Below are 24,571 nucleotides of genomic sequence, written 5' to 3'. Positions count from 1 at the left end.
CAGAGTTGTCCACCCCCACTTTAGAGTGTTCCTAATCATTGCTTTTAATTCATCTTATGGTTAAAGATGAGGCAGAACCTTCAAACGTAAACTTCAGCATTTAATGTGTTATTGCCAAAACATTCAGTCACTTGTGATGAGTCAGATAGCCGTATAAACCTCTTTGTGTAAGCAGGTACTAAATAAAAATCTGTTGATTGTGAAGGGGTGTATTTTATTGGAGGGAATTGATTATATTTCCATAACACTGTATTGCTCACGAGGTGCTGGTAAAGTCATGAATGGAGCAGTTTGCTTTGGATGTTCAGCAGCTGCTGCTTCAAACAGTATGAAGGATTTTGACACAATGAAAACCAGAACAAGTACTGACTGGGGTCAATGATCTGACCCAAACCTTGTCAAAATTTAAGCATTGATTTTGTGTCTCGACGAGGTGGTTTAGGTGGCTTGATATCGGACAGAAGTTCTTTGGCATACTGGTTTTGGTGCAGACCAGCCTCCCGCAAAGCCTGTTCAACCCGTACCCTTGGATCTGACACGATCTGAAATGCAAACACAAACAAAAATGGGATAAATAAATGACACATTTTTGGTATTAAGTTAACCACTATTGTTTACCAAAGAAGATTCACATATTGGCAGTCTTTAGTCAATGCCGGTGTTGCATAATAACCAAACCTAACCTGTTCAGAAAAGTCAAACAGATTGACATTCTGACTCTGAGAACTTGGGAGCGTGTTGAAACGAGGGCAGATTTTTGTTTGACCGGCCACCCACCTCGCGTATTTTCCCATCTGCATGGGTCAGTCACAACCAAGACGAATCGAAACATAAATGACTGAATTTAAAGCAGGGAAAGTAATCTTGTAAGGTGAATGAATACAGAGCAGAGATAAGAAGATTGGGGCAAATGATTATACAGTAAGTTCAATTGCAACGCACAGGAGTTGAAGGTTAGATCAGGGTAGATGTTATCATGTCTCACCTGTGTGTCTGTGTATGTGTTGATACTGTAAAGAGGCCTTTGGAGCAGAAATGCACTCTCCAGGAGTCGATTCCTCCAAGCTTGGGTATCTGCCATCATCCTGTCCTGGTCTGCGTCTGCCACCACCTCAGTCTAACATGATTAAAAGGTAGTGGGAGTGGGGTTACATTGCTAGCAACATAGCTTTATGTTTTTTTCACACAGCCATAAGATGGCACTGACTCCTCTAAACAGTGAATCCAGATCTTTCCATGTGAGTAATTGCAACTGACAGGAAAAAGCCGAGTGGCTCCGAGTGTTAAGACCTGCTAATGATTCACCTGCTTTCTGAGAGCTTCCAGACGATTCTGTCTCTCTTGTTCTTCTCTCTTCCACTCAAGCTCTCGCACCACTCTCTCTTCCCTTCGCTGCTGCAACATATCTGCCCGAAACTGCACCCTAAAGGGAGCAGACGGAGTATGTGGACATCACACCTGCACACGCTTCTCTTCCCTTGCCATGGCCACAGGCAACATAACCCATCACTCCTCACACAGCATGCCTTCAGGCTGATGCAGCGTTTAATGGACCTGCCAGAGAACAGCTCCTTTCCCATCATCTCGTTTTATCTCTTCCTCAGCACCTGATCTCAGTCCCGCCCGAGTTCAGTATCATAGCCCAAGTCGATGCCATTAGAAGTGATTCATGTGAGTCTCTCAGCATATCCGCAAAGAAAAACAACAAAAATAATGCCAGATGGAGTTCTACACTTGTAGAGTAACAACAGTGGGTTAAATAGTTGCTTTCCCTGACCTGATCATTTTAAATGGCTATTGATAAATACTTTCTTAATAAAAAGGAAAAGAAGAAATAGCCCTGTGATGGACTGGCGACCGGTCCAGGGTGTAACCTGCCTTTAGCCTTTAGGGTTCCAGCTTCAACGCGACCCTTTACTGGTCTAAAAGAAAGTACGGAGCATGAATGAATGAAAAGAAAACACACATTCAAATTTGGATCTTCAAGGTGTGACATGATACAGCTCGTCAGTCATTTAGAGTATAAGTGCTCCTAATGATTGTCAACTTTGTTTTCGGTCGTAGGCCGTTATCTGTTACTCTACAGGTGGAGCAGCTGGCTGTCTGGCTTTTCTGTGTTGATTTCACAACTGATGCGGTTGCTTCCCATCTGGTGTACCTTTCCACCCTCTTTCTTCTATTCACTCTCCTTTTCTATTCCGTTCACACTCTGCTTTCTTTTCAGAACTTTGTGTTGCTCTAAAAAAAAAAAACAAAAAAAAAAACTTCTAAATTGTTGCTATAATGACGATTTCTCTAAAACAGGGTGGGAAAATAGATCAGCTGTGTCCAAAGCTGGATCAGGGGCACCAGAGGAAAGCACCCCACCAAGTTTTGTCAGCTGTTCTACAAAATCAACTCATTCAGGGGAATTGCTCAAGGTTGAAAGAAAAGACTCAAATAAGCGAGAATACTTTCAAGTTTGTCTGATAGTGGTCTCAGAGGGCGACCTGGTGTCTCGTTCCACTTCTCAGTAGGTGAAACAAAGCCAAATAACAGAGGAACATTGATAATTCACAGTAGATTACCAGAGAAAAGAAGCAAAAGGGTGTACATAAAGAGATAAACGATAAAGAGACAGAATGTTAGTGCAACGTATTAACCTCACATTGATGATCAGTGTTTTGTCCACAATGTAGTTGGACACTAAACAGACTCCACAGACACTAAGAGGGATGCAACAGTTGTTTATGTACACTTCTATTAAGGCTTTGCTGAGAATTTTAAACAGGTTAAGGTCTGGACTTTGAGTTATTGCAACACCATATTTCATTCCTTTTTCAGTCATTCTGTGGCACATTTACAACCCCAAATCCAATACAGTTTGGACTTTGCGTAAAATGTGAAATAAAAGCAGAACACAATGATTTGAAAATCCTTTTAACCTCTGTAATCTAATGTTCACATTTTTTAAAATAAATATTTACTTATTCTGAATTTGATGTCTGCAGATATTTCCCCCGATTACACACGACATAAAATGTTCACTGAACCATCTCTGCCCAGAAATAGTTTCTTCAGCTGTGTTTCCGCTTTAGAAAAGAAGCAGCTTTCGCTCTAAAAGAAAAAAAGCTCTTTCATACAAAACATATAATACTTCAACTTTGACTTTAACATAAGTTTTTTTTTACAATCTCTATTGGCATGGCGTGACCTAATGTTGGGCAGAAATGAGTAAATATCTACTGGGAAGACTGACATCTATCTTGCATGTTTTCCATTTGTGAATAATCTTTCTCACTGCAGAATGAACTCCAAGGTCTTTGGAAATGGCCTAATAATTCTTCCCATATTGATGGACTACAGAAACTACTAAACTCGTCTTGGTAAATAATGACACAGTGTAATAGCTCATATTTTTATTCATCTGAATTTACCTAGACCCAAAACAATGATTAAAATCTGTCCTGATGTGATAAACCCCAGACGTGACTGAGGGTGTAACTTTTTCTCTTAACACAAGCTGCAGCAATGAAAACTCAAGGCCCAGCGGTCCAATACTCACCTCTGACTATCTCGCCTCGCCTGTTCTTCCATGACACTCCTCAGTTTAGCAAGCCTCTCCTGATCCCTCTGCTCCAGCTCCTCTCTCCTCTTCTGCTGTTTTAAATAAAACTGTTTCACCTGGGGAAATTAAAAACAGAATCAACAACAACTAAAAGTTAACAAGAAGAGCAGCCATCCGCTGCCTAAGCTGACTCTCAGTATCATCATGTCCTATTGATTCATTTGGAGCAGCAATCAGATAAGTGTAAATAGAGAGAATAAGATGATACTTCAATGTCTGCCAGACAATTGGGCTAAATTTTATGGAATCCATTGAAGCTTAAATGTCCTCATTAATCAGAGAGCATCTCAGGTTGCCAGTATGCCTGGCAGAACCCTGAGGAGAGAGTTAATTAAACAGTAAGAAACAGCCGCACTTTCTGGCATTATCGCACCTGTGTGTTCAATAACTTAAATGAATAATCAAAATCCCAAAGTAACAGTAACAGCACGTGCTTTCAATTTGATGGCATCCGATACTTTCTTGAATGTGAATTACTGTTTGTGTGCTGACATATATTTGTTTTAGTGGCATGGATCTGCACCACAACTGATGAATCTCTTTCAGTAAATACGATTTGTCATCTAGAAAGAATATCTGATGCAATGTTCTGTTGATGGAGATTTCCTTTACTAATAAGTTCACAAAATGTTTGTTGAGCTACCTTCTCTCACATTGCAGAATGATTCATTAATGTGCTACAGTGCAGCAGGAAGTAACAAACATATTCAGTGCATGCAAGTGCACACGCAGCGCTTACTTTTGCTTTCTGTTGTGCCCTGATGGTGGCCTCCTTCTCCTGCTCCCTCTTCATTTTTGCTTCTTCTTCATCCCGTTGTCTCTTTTCTATAACAGCCTCCAGCTTCGCCACCTCCTCCTGCTGTGTCCGCCACAGCTGCAGCTACAAACAAACATGCCAGTGCACACAAGGTGTAAACAAAAAGCAGAAAACTGTCAATCAGCAGCTGCTTTGAAGGAAAATTACAAGCCGACATTCAGCTGCCAAAGTGGCGTCAGGAATTCCAGAGGAGGTGGCAGAACTGATTTTCATACTGGATGTCAGAGCACCTCAGGAAATGTCAAGGCACTGAATCACAGACAGAACTGCATTTGAGCCTTTCAGTGAGCGATGTCTTCATTTAACTACTTCAGATCAGAGTAAAATAAAAAAAAAGTCCATTTCAGGAAGAATTCATTCCATTTTTTTTTTTCTTTTTTTTTTGGTGGCAAACTAAATGCTTATCTCCAAAATATCTGCTTGAGAATCAAACTTGGTTAATAAGAGCACACACGCACACACACACACACACACACACACACACACACACACACACACACACACACACACACACACACACACACACAGCTTGACATTTGTTGTAAAGGGAGTGACAAGGCGGTTAAGCAGCAGCCTCTCTGTGACATGTCGGGTATGAAAGTGTTACATTCCAACCAGGCAGACAGATTCACAGATCTATCAGAGGATAGCTTAGAAATTCCCAAAGGAGCCAACTGCAAATTAACATGGTCACACACACACACACACACATTAGCACCAGCAGTTATCATCAAGTCAATCGCACATGCCGTCTTACTGAAAAGAAGCAGCAGCTGTGTGTTTGAGAGGTGACTTCAGACAATCCAGGCTCTAATCTGCTTCTGCTTAACACTGCTGAAGCTGGAGATGCATTGGGAGCCCTTTTGACAAATTCCAATATTTTATTCCACACAGTGCAGACCTGTGAGAATCAGTGAATGTGTAGTTGTGGTGACAGCGTGCTGAACTCATGTTTTTTCACTTTTCATTCAGGGTTTTTTTTAAAAATGTAATATGTTATTGATTGCTGAAGTTGATACTGCTTTGTGTTGTGCATAACTGGTGATTGTAAAAGGGCACAGTATTGATTCCAGTTATTACTGGAAGTCATTGAAGCAAAACATCCAATTGCAACCAATAACAGTCCACACCTAAGTTTAAGTATTAAAAAGGCTTAGTGGGCATCATTTTTTTCCAATATGACTTTATTACTGGTCTTCAAAAAAGTAAACAATGTGAGATAAATTCTGGAGCATTAGGCTGAAGGTTACAATTTCCCATTTCAGCTTTGAGCTGAGCATTTAGAAGATTCCTGATAACATCAAATGGTACAAATGAGACAATGTATTGATTGTTCATTTTAAAGTGACGTGACTTATTTCCTCAAAATTTGGGAAGGAATGACTAAATCGGTTTTAACATCAAATCTGTGATACAACTAGATGTAACTCGGGCTTCCCAGGCTGTGTCCTTCAGATGTAAAGACAGGGAGAGACTGATCACTCTGTAACAAACTGTGAAGATAAATAGTTTTTGTTTTTTAAAAAAAATCTGAAAATTTCCTAATCTGTAATACATAATTGAATTAAAACAATGTTCCACAGAAAACCTTTTTCATTCAACTTGTAGCAAAAATTAAATGTCCATAATCTCTGACCCTTAATGCTGCATTGCTCTGACAAACAGATCATTCTTTAGCAGAAGTCACTGATTGTGCTCTATGAGCACAAGCTTGTATGTGGTGAAGTGGAAAACTGTCCAAAAGGGTTGTCAAATAGGATCTCAAAATATATTTGAAAAGTTAAAGACTGTGTTCTCTGGGAAAGGAGGGGATGTGGCATTCAGTTTGTTATCAATGCACTGATCAAAAACCACCTTCTGATGTGGTATGAAGCTTTGTTACTGCATACTTCATCCGTAACGTTGTCACTGAAGCTGAACAATACATAAAAGGTTTGGAGCAAGACATAATATATTCTAGAAATGCTTATGTTTTTTTTTGTGGTCATTTTAGCAAAACTCTTTGTTTTTCTAAAAAAAAATAAATAAAAAAAAAGTCAAAAGACAGAGTCCAAATACTGAAGTGACCTGTGTGCAGTCCAGATTTACTGATGAGATGAAACATGATGGTAAGTATGCACCATCTAAACTAAATTTGACAGTCACTGCTGGCAATACTTAAAAAACAATGAAGTGCAATAAATGAACATTTAAAAAACATGACCAAATAAAATAATTAATCAAAGTTGTTCATTGATTTAAGTGATAGATGATTTGTAGAAACAAAGGCTGTATGCATGCAGAAGAGACCATAAAATCAAATTACTGAAGTTTGTTTTTACTCTAAATCCAGAGTAAAAAAGCAGGCAAAATGAACTCATTTAGTTACCTCTGTCTTACAGAGTATATCTGTCCATGAGAATTTATACTATGTGATGAGTGTTTTAGGGAAATATTTTTGAGGCATTCAAATATTTTATGTTTGCTTATTAGATGATATGCAGCATAAATCTGATTTAACAAACAAAGTTCATTTGCAGCACAAGTTCCAATAAGATCATAGAACAATCTCTGATTTGACACTGAAACATTCAAGATGCACTACATGTGAATGCACTTGTATGACTTATTGTTTAAAAGATGATGAAGAGGCATCTTAGAGAATACAAAGAGAATAAAATGGTCATTATGTACAGAATACAGTTATTTGTCACTGGAAACTCATTTTCTGTGAATCTAAATGGAAATGGGACTCCATCCTTTTTCATGGCAGCACAAAAAAAGACTGCAGAGATGTCAGAATAACAAAAGATTGATAGTGTTTTTATCTGTGCACTGCAGCTTGCTCCAAGCCTTTTGTTAGCATAACTGTACAGTTAAACATTTTCTGTCATGGAGTGTCACCATAACCGTCTCACTGTGGGTCATTTAATGATAAGTTTTGGGTGCATACCAGAAGAGTGAAGCAGATTACGTATAAACTAATGCAGAACTACAATACACCACTGCTGTGGGCCACAGCAGCAAACAACAGTAGTATAGCACTATTTCTCCATATGTTGGGCCGCTCTGCAGAGCATCATTACTGACACAACACACTAGTAATTTTTTGAAAGTGACTAAAACTAATGTACATTGTAAGATGAGGAAACCCATACAATAATTGCCGCAATTCAACAACTGGCCCAGTTTTTGGCACTGAATTTTATGTGGTCTGTAACAGGTACAATATGCTGCAGAGAAAAAAGATTATACACATATGAGCAATTAACTCCTCAGAGAGTTGACAGCTGAAACACTGTGTTGCCCACGCGCTGTCTCAAACTACTGAGACTCTCCCACCAGAGGGACTTGATAGTCACTGACGGGGGATCTGCTTACATATTGCCTAGAGAATATCCTGATTACTGTGGAAAAGGCACACAGATAATCCATCCATAAATTAATCTCTAACAATGTTGTTTATTTTACAAGCCCTGGAGACTCATGCGCTTTTGCAATAAAATCGCCCGTCTCGTGAAAATCATTTTCCTTTTGACTGTTGTGTCGCTTGTCCCACTGACCCGCTCATCCTTTTCCCACCTGAACATGTTGCAACAATCTGTCATCCCCCCAGGCTTGATTCGCTCATGTGGAAAACACAATCACTCATCAAAGAGGCCTGGGGGCGAGATATAAGCGGGAGGTAGAATGAAAGCAAAGACAGAATAAAAGGCTCAAATGAACAGTAATGCCAAGAACAATACCAGCTAATTACAGCAAGCAGAAGAGCGCAAAACAAATGTCTGATGAGCTGAAAAGCGGAGTCTGTCTTGCAGTGATAAAGGAAAATAATATGAGCAATGTCACATGCTTTAAATTTGAACTTATCTTAATAATTTATTTAATTTTACTTGTCTCAGTGCCTGTCTATAAGGTCTTTTATGTATATCCCAGCTGTTGTGTGAGCTGAGACGTCACCTGCGTTCACACACAAATCAAGGAGATCATCTTTGGTGCTCGTATGAATTTTATGTGACAAAGTAGTCTGATGTTAATTTCCTTAGATTTCCTCACACTACAAATTCACCCAGAGGAGTGTCTGGTTAGGGTGCACAGGTGGGTGGGAAGGCAGCACACAACCTTGCTCCATAAAATGAGGTCAGAGCCAGAGCAGCACCGAACAAAACTCATGTTTTAAATGCTCTCATCTGAACCGATATGGGAGCAGAAATGAAGGATATTTGAGCAATAGCAGCTAAAGAATGTAGCAGGTCAGTAACAAAGGAGCTCAGTAAGGCGTTGTACACCTGTCTGTATGCCAGCTGAGTATATTAGACAGAGTACAAGTGCAATACTTGGCAGCAATACTGCACCCAAACTCTGCTAAGCCTTGCTGTAATACATGCTCTGTTTCATGATAGCATTGACTCAGAGGAGAGCTGTGAGGATTTCTTGGATTGGCTGAAGCAGCTGCAAAAACCAAATTGGTATAAGACTCAGATGAAACAGATGGAGAATCAATCTCGTCGTTCTGTTGCGCTGCTGTGCTGAAATGATAACGGCGGAGGAGAGAACAGCTAGATGCAAACGGGCATCCATCTGAGCTTCCACATAACCTCAAATCTGTAAAATACGCCATATTAACAAAGACATGCATGAGGAAATCTCACATGCACAAAATCATCGTTCGGATTTGTTTTCTTATTGTCTTAGAGAGCCATGTGAAAGAAAACTAAAAAATGTGTTATAAATATCATATATATATTTAATACCAGATGTTTCACTGTAGGTTTACCTAGACCACCCTACTGTTGTGAAGAATATATAAAATGACACCAACAACAAGCAAAAAAATCTCCATACAGCTTTATAATCCTGAATATAATGCAGCTATTTTTGAAAGTACTGCAATCATTGCCCTTGACATGAAGCCAATGCAATAAGGTCCACCAGCAAAAATAAATACTTCATAAAATAAATGTGATCAATGGATGTTAAGAATGAGAGCAAACTCCAATTTTCTCAACAAACTTTCAACTTTGTACCTGCAAATCAACAATGCAAGAACAACTGCTATGCGGTTATTTAACCAAATGAGTCTCAGTGACATTGGTTCACCGCAGCAAACATCAGTGTCTTATCTTTGACGTTTGCTTCTGCAAAAAAGACCCCTCTCAAGAAAGGCAAATTCAATTTGTAAAGCCTAATATCAACAGCACATGGATTTGTTATGTCAGTGTGAACAAGCACCCCTCAGAGACAGCAACATCATGTTTGAAAGACCATCCTTATTAGCTTGTTTACATTCGCAGCCCCTCCCAAGTGGCAGCTAAAGCAAAGATGCTGTCAGGCAGTCAGCCATAATATACAGCCTCATCAGCCAGTAGACTGTACACAAGTAAGCAGTCAGACAGCTCTGTCTGTCTGGTCCCTTACACATCACACTTGACACACATTCCATCTCCACTTGATCGTTCAAAAGGGATGTAGGAAGCAAAGATAATGGGACATATGCTGTACACTGGGAACAACCTAAGTTATGTCCACACTAACAGACATGTGCCTTGAAATCAATAACAGTAAATCTGCTTTTGCGACAATATGTGACAACTCTCAGTGTGAAGGTTTAGGAGGAACTAACTTTCTCTCTGAGTTGAAGGCAGATGTCCTGCTGGTGCTGGCGGTCTCTGTGGAGCTCCAGCTCCTCCTGGTGGGCATGGTTTGCTTCCTGTAGTGTGACCAGGGTTCTGGCAAACAGCTCATTCAAGTCCCGCTGAAACTGCTGGGTCACTACTCTCAGCTGTGTCTGGGTGAATCGCTGCCAGTCCCACAAACGTTCATGTTCCACCTGGAAAAAGGAGGATGGACAGACCACCGCTTGCATGAGCACAGTCCAGACCAAACTGAACTTCAAAAATTTATCAGCTGTGTGCACTGGATGAAACACCTCACCTAAAGCAAAGATCAGAAGATGAAATGACAAACACAATGTGAGTAACACATCCACAAAAACTCCCCTTTCTTATGCACCAAAGATGTTTTCACAAACAAATCTGCATGATACACTGTCTGTATTAATGGCAGAACCGTAGGGACACCTCTGTGCCAGATCTACCTCTGCTGATGTATAAAATGGTCCTTCTCTCATGGCTGTGAAATATCCTAAAGGAAAACAGTTCCTTTCTGTGTGAAGGCTGCTTATAGCTATTCATCATTGTGTCAGCGCTCTCAGAGGCTGCACCACTTGGTTGCCTCATTGGAACAGAGGGAATGATATTCATCTATGGGCTACAAGCGGCTAACTGACAGTGTGAAGGCATTAGACGGCTGACTGGTTTTATTGAAAATGAGTAAGCTGACAGACATGCACCAGGATCAGTCACACAAATCCTGTTTATTAATGCACAACTTTAGGATTTAAAGAAGATCCATCCTTTATTCTTCATTTCTTCTTGTCCTCTCCTTCACCATCCTTGTGTGTTTTAGAGGTGAGTAAGCGTGAACGCTGTAGATGTGTGCACGCATGTTCACGTGTGTGCACACATCATACGATGGCTGTTTGTATACATGCATTTACTTTAGTTGTTACACACGAGAGTGTAGACTCATCCACTGACTCTGTCTGCAGTGCACACCTAAAGTGTCACAACGCTTAGCTACTCCAAATTCCTTCTGCGAAGTGCTTCCTTCATGAGCACTTAGCATTGAGGAAAATAAAAATGGAAGGACAGAGTCAAAAACTGTAAGGGTCATGAATTATTCCTTCCATTGCCATGGAGCTTTATGAGGTCATTACCATGAAATCCTGCCTGTGATCTGGCAATCAACCTGTTAGGATATCAGACAATAAAGTGCCCCTTCCAGCAGAGGGAGTTCTCCACTTAAAGCAAGCTAGAGTGCCATCTCCATCCAGAAAAACATTAGAGACCGGTTCAACTTTAGGTCAGCAGAAGGAGGAAAACATTGTTTTTAAAAGTTCACAATCTGCTAGTTCCAAAAATGGCACTTTGCTGAGACTGTGATGTGCACTTGGATTGCAAGCGCAGGCGGTGGGCAGACACACTGTGGTGAGAAATAATTTGTTTTAAATATTCTGGGGATAAGACAAACAACGAAAGTCATCATCCCTGACAAATACCTGCAACTGTGTCACCCTATTCAAATAAATAAATAATCAAATAAAACCTGCAAGAAAACTGAGGCGGATTAATCATCAAGGCAAGAGAAACTGAGTGAGTCGTCCTGGAATGATTGCACACAAACCAAGTCAAATGGCAGGTGAGCAATGTGCTAGAACTCATACAGTAAATGCCTTTTAATACTCTGCAATACATAAATAAAACATTTAAAGGTTTCTACTCAGATGCTGACTCCAATGAAACAGAATTAAACTGTATTCTCATTGATCAATGAAATATCTGCACAAGTCCTACTGCTGACTGTCACAAGTATTTTTCTTACTTTATTTATGATGGGGGAGGGGTGGGGGGGTATCAGGCGTTTTCATTTGATAGATGATAGATAGATAAAGATATAGAAACAAAACAAAACAAAAAGCCATTAAATAAAGATTTTCTTTTCCTTAAACACTAATAGCAGAGCAGCATTTAATCAGGTGGGTTTCAGCAAACACATCTACACCTCACAGTAATTAGCAAGGCAGTTAAAATGTGACTAATGGTTGCATTAGGTCGAGTCAGAACTACATCAGCCCCGATTCTTAGAAAGTGAAGAGTGTGGAGAAAGACATCTCTTCTCCTCACAACTCCCCCGAGGCTGAACGATCACGGCTCTAAATGCAGCACCCAGCTGGAACTGATATGACGACAGGTCTCTGAATGCGGGCTAGGGAGGAGATGGGGCCTGGCGGTTGTCATGGCAATGCTAGGCGGTGGCGAGAGCGAATTGTCCATAGTGGGTGACACGGCACATCCTGCAGCATGCTGAGCGGATCATTGTCCAGGCTTATCTGCCTGCTCGTTCAGGGTACTGAGCTTCATTGATCAGGGAGTCGGGGAATCACACCGCAGGGCTGCCTCTGACACGGGGAACAGGGGATGTATTTATTTATTTTCAGATGGGTGGGTGTGAAAGGTTGTGCATCAATAAATAAAATGTGCTAGCAAGAAAACATAAACTTTTCTGTTTTAATGTGAAGAACAATCGTTAAAAAAAAGCCCAAAATGGTTGTCGTAGTTACATTTGCAAAAGGGTCCACTTACTGAGATACATTTTGCTCTTGAGCAAAGCATAAACTGTTATACAGTGGTCTGCAGATCAAACTCTGATTTGCAATGTGCAACTTAAAAAGAGATCTCAGTTTTAGGGTTAACCTTACTGAGAAAAATGAAATGGTGTTCCAACTAAGAACTGTTTAACTCATGAACAGCTTGTTCATAATTTTTTCTGTTAATCAGTAAGTCATTAAATATATCAGAAAAGGGACATGTGTCTCTGACAACAAGTTCAAAATCCAAAAATGTTTAATTTATTATGACATTTCTAAGCAGAAAATTTACAGTAGAAAATCTCTAGATTAAAAATAATAAACATCTAAATTTGGATCTCCTTTCTTTAAAACCCAGATTTATTACATAATAAGATCTACATTCTTTATAGTCTATTTGACCACTTTTTTCCCAGTGTAATAATAGCCAATTCTTTTTCATTCTGTATGCTCCGGTGTATTGGTGTGTATGTGCAATGTTATCAGTCAAGATGTACCCATTTGTGTGTATCTCTGCCTGCATTCTCTAATGACTGCATCACTCCTATTTGATAGAGCTGTTTGCTCCATTTAATAAGCAGCTAAATTGATTAACCTTTGCTTTTGCCAAAGTACTGACCAGCTCTAGTCTTGTCCTGTCAGGAAACAGTCTCAACAGCATGTCCCTACTGAGTTCTCTGTGGTCAGGAATATCATGCGTGTACAGAGACACTGTGAACTGGAAGAGTTGATGGTCATCTGGACTCCAGTCACAGAACCTAAAATAAAAACAGCACAAAAAATATTGTGATTAGAAAGAAAAATATAATTATGGATAATGAAACACTAAACATTTTGTTTCTCTTCCGTAATTTTACCAAGTTGCCTTTTTAACAATGAAGGTGAGGAAACAGCTTTATTTAATCAACCTCATGTTGAGAAATATTTCTATTAATCAACAGCTTGCTCAAGAGTGAGTTGACTGTGCCTGTATGGATCTAAGTAATCTAATTCTGTCCAGCTAAACCGGAGTTTTGCTTTAACATGAGATCATAAAACAGGCGTCTAAAAATCATTATAACATCTGATTCACCTGAGTCAAATGATGATTGATTGGAGGAAAAAACTAAATATCTCCTGTTTGATCAATGAGGGAACATGTGGAATAATAAAAGAAAGCCACCAGATTCAGGTTTACCTATCAGTTTTTTGCAGCTGCTCCTGTAGACTCTGCAGTCTGCTCTGGTACCTCTCTGACAAGGATCGGAAAGCCTGGATCAGAGAGTCTTTCAACTCTGGATAGGGACAGTCCGCATCCAAAACCTCCATTGGAATATTTTCTGAGTTCATCAAAGTATCTGAAGCACTAGTAAAATATTTCTAGAAAGGACAATAAGGACCATTTCTGAGGCAGTCTGATCAGCAGTACAGCATGGAGGTGTTCAGTTAAATGTGAAAGGAAGGGCACCCGAGTACTTAATACTATTGAGTTTAGACGGCAGAAAAGGTCAAATTGAACCCTGCAGCAAACAGACTTTAAAAAACTGGATGCACACATACGGATTAGGATCAAACCAACATATCTGGTCACACTAACTTAATAGAATTTAGCAGAAACAATAAAATCAACTTTTACAGTGCAATAATATGGTGAAGAGATTATGTCCAAGGAATCCACTAAATAGTCTGGATGCAAATATCCTGCAGTTATGAAAGTGAAACCTGTAAAAACAAAGTTGCCTCAAGCTCCAACATTATTTACTCTTAATTATCAAAGAAAATTTGCTTTTGACAAATGCATTTCTTTTCACTTCATAAATGAATTAAATATGTCCTTATAGTAACCTGCAGGTGCCCAGACCATTGCATTAATGTGAATATGTGATACAGTGACATTTTTTATTTACTCTGTAAGCACAATGTGACAATGACTTCTCCAGTCCAAGGATAAAGATAAATATAAACATACAGTTTGTAAGAAATTGAATGGCATGAAATCTAATAACTGAACTGCAAAGCATACCTCCAAACCAAGGCCCATGATGTCTTTTTCAGTGTGTAGGTACTCTGCATGAAGCTTTGTAATTATGTCCTCTTGCTGGTCTTTAACAAAGTTGATCTAGTTAGAAAACCAAGAAAAGACTTAAATCCTGTCTTTATATAGCTTGATTTTATATGCAGTCTCGCTGACATAGTAGTAGTAGTTTCACTGGTATCAAAATATTTAAAAAATAATGATGAAATGAATATATCTGTAACCATGCTCTTTAAACCATCCAGATTTGCAAACACGGGTGATTCAGTGACAGACCAGTAATCAGTAACTACATGTTTTGCAAGATGACATAAACAAGCAGGACTTACACATCCAGTTAGGATTCCTTAACTATCTTCCATTACAGTGTAATCACATTACCATCAACAACGTGTTTATAAGCACAGAGCACTTTAGATCAGACCGAAGTCCGACATCCACAGCAATGACCACAAAAAACTCTCCCAAATACCTACGAGGAGAACTGTGGGATGACAGCTGTAGAGATTTTGACACTCGAGACTGCAAGCCCTGATCGCATCAAAACTTTACAGCACCTTTAATACCATACAACCTTCTCTGCAGAGTGAGAATCTGTTCGGGATGGGTGCCAGCACTTCTACTTTATCCTTGGTTGCTGACTATAGATAGGGTTCAGTATGAGTGGCTGGGAAGCTCCTTGTCTGGTGATCAGCACCACAGAAGGACTGTCCTGCCTCCATTTCCTGTGACTCTGCATCCTCAGGTTTCCTGTCAAACTCTGTGATTTGCCACCTGCAGATGTTCTCCGACACCTCTATTGTGGTGGGATTTATCAGAGACGTAAAGGGAGCCAGAGGACAACTTTATTAACTGTTGCAGACCAGTTTTTTGTTGTATACTCCTTGTTATTTGTTTTCATTGCTAATATCTGTTATGATAATTAGAATATACAGATTGTTCTTGTTTTAAATTTTCTCTAAGATATATTTTATATATACTTCTGCACATGTAAGGTTTATAAGCAGCAAAGAAAATGCATAGAGCAGGAATGGAAAAGCGGATAATTACAAGGTTTATTATCAGAAGGTGAGATTGTAAGAGAAATTTAGAGTTCTCACCATTTCAGCTTAGAGGTAATTATTCAAATCATATATAATAACCAGAAACACTTAGTAAGTTTCACTTTCTGCGGCTAATGACTCCTTTTATAGGAGTCAATTTTGTGTCCTTTTTATGCATATCAGTTTTCATTTGAAGCAACCAGATATGGAAACATAATTACATAGCAACCACTTCTCTAAGGAAAAGGAATTAAATCATAAGAGAAATAAGAAGAAGATGTGAAAAGACTAACGATCAAGGGTCATAGCAGCCTTGTTTGTGTGTGGGTAATCAGATGGGATATGGGTCAAGAAGGTTCATTCCAAATATGTCTTTAAAGACCCTGGCTAACTCTCTAATCCCCCCATTCATCTGTAGAGCCGGCAAAAAGCCTCTGAGAGCAGAGCTGTTAACGTAAAGACTGCAGATTGCCAACAAACAAGAGTTTAATGAAAAATTATCAATTTTGTGCACATGTTGAGTTGCTGTGTGAAAAAGGTATTGATATTTCCATTAGATGACAGACTATATAGTATATACAATCATAAAGTACACAGTGTATAGTTTTCAGTGTACTGACCAGATACAGTACTGAGAACCAAAAAGTTGCCAAATGCAAATTAGTATCCTCAAAAGTAGATTTTTCTGACAAGTGCAGTAAAATTTATGCGCATCAAATTTTCTCTAATGCACTGTAAAAATTCTGCCAGGTAGCTTTTGGCAAATTAAGTACTGTTATAGCTGATCTTGAGTCAGTTCCTAAGGCTACAACTGTGGACAGGTAGTCATATCTTTACTTTATGTCACACAAATACCTGTTGTATAACTTGTTCCCAGTTTGATGGATGTTCACTGAGCTGCTGATGTTGCATTTCATCTAGTCTGAAGCACAGATCATCCTTGAGCTGATAAACAGGGTCCACAGTGGCTTTCCTAAATGATTCCCTCTCACCCTCAAGGAATAGTACTAGACCCCACAACACAATAATACAACACTTATAAACAGAATAGACTGGGCGGTAGGACACATTATTATCACACCACTGATACAAATTACTGTTTTCTTGAAGCGAGAAGATGGCAGTGTCTGTTAAACTGTTTGGCTTGATCTGCTCCAAAAAATGATGGATGTCATCCTCACTCTCCTCCCTGTTCCAAAAGACAAAGAGAAAGATGAAAAGACAAAAGGTTAATGGTACTAGTTAAAAACAAACAAACTTTGTGAGAGAGATGGGAACCTCCATACATATATTACACTTTTTTTTCCTAAAGTTTTTAAACAAGCTGCATGGAGGCAGGATTTAATTTGCTGATGGGCATTACAAAACCAGAGTATTATTGTTTATTTCTTCTTCACTGAGCAAAGAGCTGTCAAGATTGTGGAAAGGACAGAAACTAACCAGGTACTCACCTCCTACTGTATACCCCAACCACACAACTAATGCAATGAGTAGCTTCTCATTTCTTATATGGAAAGACACATTCTGTGATCATACAAGATGTTAGTCTGTTTAAGAAGAGTCAAATCGCTGGCACGCATCAAGCAAAAATTAAGACCAAGGAGATTGCAGAAACTAAAATTGGGTTAAGAACTGTCCAACGCATTATTAAAAACTGGAAGGATAATGGGGAACCATCGTCTTCCAGGAAGAAATGTAATGGAAAAAAATCTTGATTGATTGTGATCAGTGATCACATGATCACTTGGTGACATCAAATGGAAGAAAAACAACAGAACTCTGAGATATATTTAGCGAAAGTATGGACATGAAAAATAAATGCAGCACAAGATGTGACACTGCAGAGGTGTATTGAAACAATGCCACAGCAGATGCATGCTGTAACCAAAAGTGAAGATAGTGAAAAAATGTACAATATAAGACTGTGTGACCTTTTTATTTCTTGTCCAGGCAATGTATTTTCCCATTTTTCGATGTAACGACACAACTTTTGAATCCTGAAGTAAACTAACAAGATATATGTGTGGGGGGTTGCAAGCTGTAGCACAAATTTGTGACCAGCCTCATTACTGAAACTTGTGCTTGTGTACATCATTAACCTTGGGTGGCTTAGACACAGTCATTACACAGTCAAACAAGCTGCACCCCAGAGCTAGTGCTGCCCTTCTCAATTCACAAGCCATGACACTGCTGGGCCCAAAACCCACTCTACTGCCTCATCACATAGAGGAACAGACTTCATTCCTGTGTCCTCACAAAGGTATAACCCACCACTTTCCCTGCTTTGTAGTCAATGTCACTTGCAACAGAAAATCTGCTTAAATTTCTCTTTTGACACATTTTTCCTCTCAAGCCTAATTTTGTCCTCCCTCTTTACAATTTTTTTTTTATCCAGGTTCCTTTCCGGGGACAATAGGAGCTTAAGTAGAGCAGTTGCATGTGTGTAGTTGATTCAGAAAACTGCAGCAGATAACAACAGGCAGTAATAGCGGGCTCTTACTCAGCCTTTTGCAGCCTGGGGCACTTTCTGCTCCACACCTGTCTGTGCTGCCGTAATAAGGACCTCTCCTTGGTTGCCTTGGATGCACAGCAAGTCATCTTAACCTATAAGACAAGGTTTATTGCACAGCAGGACAAAAGAATTCTCCTATAAGTACAATAAACATTGGAAAAGAAAAGAAAAACTTCATTGCTTCAGTGCATCAATTAAATTTGCAAGGGACATGCAACAGATGGCTTTCTTAAATTAATGAAGTTTTCTTCTTCACTTTTCTGCACATTAACAATGTTTTTTTGCAATCCTTTAGTCTAGTCTTGATCAGTAATCCAACTGAAACAACCACCAGAGGGGAATTGAAATCATCAAGTAGACATGTATTGCTTGCATGATGCCTGCCTATTTGCATATCTGACACAAGATTAAACAAAAAAAGACCCGTTAAGTTACTGCAACACCTCAACTGGAATGAATAAACTGACCAATCAGAGATGAGTTGGTACTTCAAAGAGAGAAAGCTGCTTAGGGGATAGTTTCATAAAGGACGATGGCATTGGGTGTTGCAGCAATATACAAAAAGCATGATCTATAGGCTGTGAAAGCAATAAAAACTTCTTGTGTAGACACCCCACTTCCCTCTTTAATCACAGAAGACACCCACTTAAACTTTCTTAAATTCAAACATTTTTTATCTGTATTGCTTGTGTATCCTAAAAGTTACTGGTATTTTTTTAAACCTTGGTTGCACTCTGTGGGTTTACACGCTGTAATCTCATACTCTCAACAATTACAATCATTCTTGCACTAGCAAATGTTTCTACAGTCTGCAATTTCAAAGGGAGGGACTTGTGCACTTCCATGCACATTTAATAGGACAACACAGAGAAAACTACATCATCTAACATTCTCCTCTGAATCTTTATATAGCAAACATACTGGAGCTTCCTGGCTGTTTTGTAATGATATGTTCAATTTAAAAAAGCTGAAAGATCTCACATATAGAGCCTGTAATGTCCTACATACATAGCCAGACACAAAGACTGTGTCTTGTCATAAACCAATATAAAACAGTGCTGCCAATGGTTTAGATTCTTAAAATGCTGCAGCCTGCCAGTCCTTTCCTAGAAACCAAATATTATCCTATGCCTGAGGCTACTTACGCTGATTTATTTACCTTCTATCACACCACCAAAGAGATGCTCAAAAGCTTGCCTTTCAGCAGGGCAGCTAAATGCGAACATTTAGTTTCTTATCTAGGTTTTACAGAGAGCTGTGCTGGAAGGAGCCATGGGCAACTGCAATGATGCTAAGGGGCTTTTGACATGGTTCACCAATTAAAACAACACAGGTTTAACAGCTTAATTGTTTGTTCTGCTCAGAGTAATATAACTAGGAACTTCAAATGGTTTTCTTTAAAACCACAGGCAGCTAAAAAGATATTTCAGGACTGCTATTCTCTGTAGTAATGACATTATGTTTCTGTTTCATGCTGTTGGATAACCATAAATGTTATGAAATGCCTTTTCTTGTGGAATGAAATGCCCTTACAGTGTGTATTATGTATGAATAGAGGAAAAGAAGTTGTAAAAAACGTACTGTTTACTACTAATGGAGACATGCTGTTTTATAGCATCTCATCAAGCTCGGGTTTTTGTCAGTTCATGCTCTCCCTATGGAGGATAATGAGTAATGTTGCTGCACATTCTCCTCATCTGGTACTGAATCACCTTGTTATTAGATGTAAAAGGAATTGATCTCATACATGCATCACCATTTTCAGAGTGTGGATGATCCCAATGGCCAACATTTACCTGTTGTCCAATTAGATCAGACTGCAGGCGTTTGGCATCAATAATAGCTTGTAGTCTTTCATACTCAGTCGACTTGGACTTCGAGCTGCCAAGACCATTTTTCATTCGATGTGTCAGTTTCTCTGCTTGGATGAAAGCAAACAATATAGTTGAATTAGGATACTTAAAATTCTTAAAAACCTCATCAATTAATCAATAAAGTATTTGTGCAAACTTCATTAATGGAAATAACAGCAGTAAAGATGGAGTAACAGTAACAGTTGAGCTCTGATTAACTAAATGCATGTTTAAAAAAATACTGAAAAGAAAGAGAAGGGTAGCGGAAAGCAAACTAACGGCATGAGGCTTTTTTTTTTTTACAAAGTACTTCAGCTGCGGCTTGAGGTGACAGGTGAATAAACACAAGCAAAGCTGGCAAAAACATCAAAGACATGACAACACCTGGAGAATTTAACATAGGGGCTCCGGGTCAGGCTTGTTCAACAGTTCAGCAGGCCACAATGTCACATTTCAGCAATACCACTGAGCTATTTTCCAGTAGCTTACCTACATCTTCTGCTCTGCAGCTTGTGCTTAACATGTGTAGAGCCCTTCCACTCATGACTATTTAGCTGTATGTGCAAGCAGTGTGGACATAAGAGAGTTTAACAGAAACATTATTACTTTTTTTTTTTTTTTTTACAAATCAACACAAAGCAGTAAGTATAGGAATATTAAGGATGTAAAAGCAGGATATCATAAAACACAAATTCTTGATATTCTGGTTTTCTTTAGATATACTAGATTTTTAGATTATTTATGTATTTAGATAATTTATATCATTTATTGGGTTAGATTTATTAGTCTATTCCTTAAAGATTTATTTACTGTATTAGGGTGTTTGGCTTGCTTAGTAATTCATTAAATTTTAAATTTATAAATTTACAAATAGTCTAACATATTTATGTGATCACTCTGGGGTCACTTTGAATAATAATTAGTTTTCATTTGCTTAAAACAGGTATAAAACGAACAATTCATAAGACCATCATGTTTCCCACAGTTGACTTTTATCTAATGTTCTTTCAGTCACATTACTTGTTGCAACCTGTTCTTTTACGATGATTTAACACTACCAACCACTTGTTTGAAGACACGGTATTTCATTACTTATGTTTCAGCAGATCAAAATGGTGAGTGTGTACTGCCCTTATCAAAATAAATATAAAAATCCAGAGCATCAAAGCAAAAGGTTGCATTTTAAAAACAAATGTGCATAAAAATAAAATAAAATAAAAATTAGACAACTTAACCACTTAGAGGCAATTTCTTGGATTTTCAACAACAAAATCTGGAATTGTGTCAAAAGAGCCTTTTTTTTTTGGTCATTTAAGTTCCAAAGTCAGACAACTGTGTAATAACAGTTTGCAGGAAGTGAGTTATATATAAGTTAGATGCAATATCGTTGACTAGCATAATTTATTGCTATTTGAATAAAATAAAGACTTACTGAACCGCCTTGCTTACCGTGTGTTCTCTCCTCTCAATGTATAAGTTGACAAAATTGGTCACCACGGTAACTGTCACTTCTTCTACCATTGGTTAATTCAACCACACAGACCTCCTCTGGGTTGTACCTTCCGTGACTTATAACCAATCAGGAGTGAGCATTGCTTTCCTACATTCCTATTGACGTCATGCACGCTCGCGCTGCCTGGGACTGCTGCTGGAAGCAGCGAAGAGGTCGTCTTCTTCCCTCCACTATGGCCATGAGTTTCTTTCTTCCACATGAATGGAAGTAAACGACTGGACTTCACAGATGAAGTTACATGTTCCCATGTAGATCCGAGCCACAGCTCAGCCAGCGCAACAACGATCCTCCCAAGGTATGTGAGTGCTTTTTTCCCCCGCGGCTTCAGTAACTGCAGAAAATTTCTAGGGAAAATGAAGGATAAAAAAAGGGGGAGCATCTGTGCGCGAGGCAGGAGAGTGCGTGAACTCAGAAAGTCTTGAATTCACTCTGAGCAGAAAGTGGTAGCTTTGCGACACAAGGCAAGCTCCTTTGGGCGTCTTCACAGCGGGGAAGAATCTAATTCTACGCTAATCTTCTTGTGACCGATTCATCGCAGACAACGCACACCTTTGAGGGACACTCACGCGCTGTTTTTGATGTCGTGCCTCACGGCTGCTATGAAAACTTAGCTGCATAGCAAGAAGCTCCAGAAACTATTTCTGCTTTAGTTCCCTGAAAAACTCACTTTACTCTCTTAATGTCCTTGAAAACGTGTCGCTAAGCGGAGAAGGAAAAGGAAAAGGCAGGTGAGCTTAGAGTGTGGGAATCTCTGGAATGCGAGGTCGACCAGAGGCGGAGATCCTAACTATGGCTTACCATAGTAAGATTGACTTACCTTTTACTCCCACGTTCACTCGCTAAACTACGCCATATTTAATTACCCTAATCTGCATTTTAACCAGGGGCGTTTCTGTAAACGGGTATTCAGTCCCACTGCTCAGCACAGTGCAAGTCAAACCTGCGTTTTAGGACAGTATGGACTATTTTTTGTTGTTGCCACAGTGACCCTTAAGAAAAGAGACTGTGATTGGTTGATTCAAAGCATTTCAGTGAAAAACTGTCTGTGCATACTGGAGTGTTCAATTGTTTCAAATCTATTGCTACTCAGCCATGGTTTATACCCATGGTTGGCACGCGTGGGTTGTCACGATCATGAGATTTTTGTCACAAAATATCTACAATTTACGTGGTTCCATTGTCACTCTCTTTGTGTTTTCACTACTTTTAAAATAATAAGCTGTTTATTATTTAAGTATAATGAATGAAAAACCAGTGAATAATGAAAACTACTAAAATGTATTTTCTTTAGAGGTTTTATGTAGGAAAAATGCACTAGATGAGTGTTATATGGATAGCAAAACCTGTTACTATGTACATTTCTATAGCGCGATTCTTCTCCTTCATGTCCACAGCCCATCATGTAAAGAGATGCTTATCAAAAACTCCTTTGCATGTACCTTTAATCCATACAGAAAAGGGAAGCACTATGAGATTGTATTGGTCTTATTTTAAAAGATCGGGGAAAAGAAAAAAGAACAGTCAATACAATTAACATTTCAATGAATTTAATATAACCGTTATCATAGAGTTGAAAGGAGATGATTAAATTATGCAAAGTGACAATTATTCAAATATGTCAATTATTTATTGTTGCTGTGCACCCCAGGTACACAAATGTCCATTATTTTGTAGAATATTGATTAGGAATATGCTTAATTGGATTGTTTACATCTGAGTAACCTATTTGTTTAAACTCACTGCAATATGTATGTCTTGTGTGCATTGTAAAGGCCATTGCTGAGTCTTCACCTTATCTTTGAAGTTGTATAAATTGTCACAGAAAGCCCATTTGAGGAATGTAATTCTAAATACCTCACTGCCTAAAGATAATTGGGTAAGACTAGGAGCATAAACCAATTTTATTAAGATGAACTTTAACTGAAGGTTAAGTTTCATGACAATTTATAAATAATCTCTAATTGCTTTTATCTGAGCCCACTGCACTAACTTTACATAATCTTTAGAACTGCTTCATTTGCATAAAAATGTTGTAGATTAACAGAAATGTCAATCCATTCTTCCATTACTATTCCCACATCATTTTCCATTTTATGGTTCAGTTAGTGCTTTTTCCACCACGCATTTTTTTTCTTTTGCATCCGTTGCTTTCACAGACCACTTATTTCAACGCACCTTGCTTCTTAAATTTCCCCAACTGAATTCTGATGAGCATTTATTGCCATTATTACTCATTTAGCTTTTTTTTTTAAAGACCACAGCACAGCCACATGCAATTTTGTGTTTTTAAGGTAAATATAGAAAGGAGAAATCTACATCTTGGTGACATTTTCTTGGATTTTCAGCCAAAAGATAGTTGTCAGAGGCCTCAATATCACTAATCCACAGTTTTTAAAAGAAAATGGCCACAGTAATGGATTTACTAGCCCAGTGGAACTGTTGAATTTGGAAAGGCATATCAGCCCTGTGCAAACTTTATTTGCAAAGTTTGAAAAGCAAAGAATAATAAGATATTTTCCAGACCTGTTTTGTCATAAGGTGTGGGTGTCTTATCAAATTATGTTGTTTTATGCTGTAGTACCTCCTTAAATGAAAAAAAAGACAAATAAATTAACTGCATGGTTATTGCATCATGAAAAGGAGCAGTGCTTCATTTATGTTCTGTTACTGTTCAGGAGAGCACGTTATCTGCATGCATAGCTGCTGTTACCACTAAGCAAGTTAATATTATTTCAGATAATTAACACTGAATGTTTATATAGTAAGTTAACTCTCATGCCCTCTCCTTCGAACACACGTCTATGCACAGACACTCAGCGAGTGACTTCCCTCGTGACTCACATTACTGCACTACTCATCCAGAGGCACACAGCTGACAACTATTGAGACCGGTTTTGTGTGTAGTTGAAACAACAGCAGGATTTTAGCTCGATAAGTCACCTTTTCGTTTTTCTAAACACTTTTTGTATGTAGATATTTGCAGGTCAAAGGAGACACCAGCTTGCATTAATTTCTCTTTGTGTA

At 38.7% G+C, this 24,571-nt stretch overlaps 2 protein-coding genes across 2 annotated transcripts in view; one reads left to right on the top strand and one right to left on the bottom strand.

Moving 5' to 3' along the window:
* Window positions 1–398: 398 nt before the first annotated feature.
* Window positions 399–22,654, bottom strand: LOC306766859 (coiled-coil domain-containing protein 148-like; the record flags this gene model as incomplete). Its single annotated transcript, XM_079254710.1, has 14 exons — window positions 399–542; window positions 986–1,117; window positions 1,306–1,423; window positions 3,545–3,663; window positions 4,347–4,487; window positions 10,027–10,233; window positions 13,232–13,370; window positions 13,790–13,971; window positions 14,615–14,710; window positions 16,525–16,676; window positions 16,767–16,858; window positions 18,170–18,273; window positions 19,978–20,102; window positions 22,651–22,654. The coding sequence occupies 14 exons, from the start codon at window positions 22,652–22,654 to the stop codon at window positions 399–401; spliced, it is 1,755 nt and encodes a 584-aa protein (XP_079110836.1).
* LOC306766193 (plakophilin-4-like) overlaps window positions 21,730–24,571 on the top strand; it is an 88,232-nt gene continuing 85,390 nt past the window's right edge. Inside the window, exon 1 of the mRNA XM_079253826.1 lies at window positions 21,730–21,842. The gene's annotated coding sequence lies outside the window, so the exon portion shown is untranslated. The remainder of the gene's footprint in view (window positions 21,843–24,571) is intronic.

Source organism: Telmatherina bonti (genome assembly GCF_933228915.1).
Source record: "Telmatherina bonti genome assembly, chromosome: 15".
Lineage (NCBI taxonomy): Eukaryota > Metazoa > Chordata > Actinopteri > Atheriniformes > Telmatherinidae > Telmatherina > Telmatherina bonti.
This window is presented reverse-complemented; position numbering and strand designations above follow the sequence as displayed.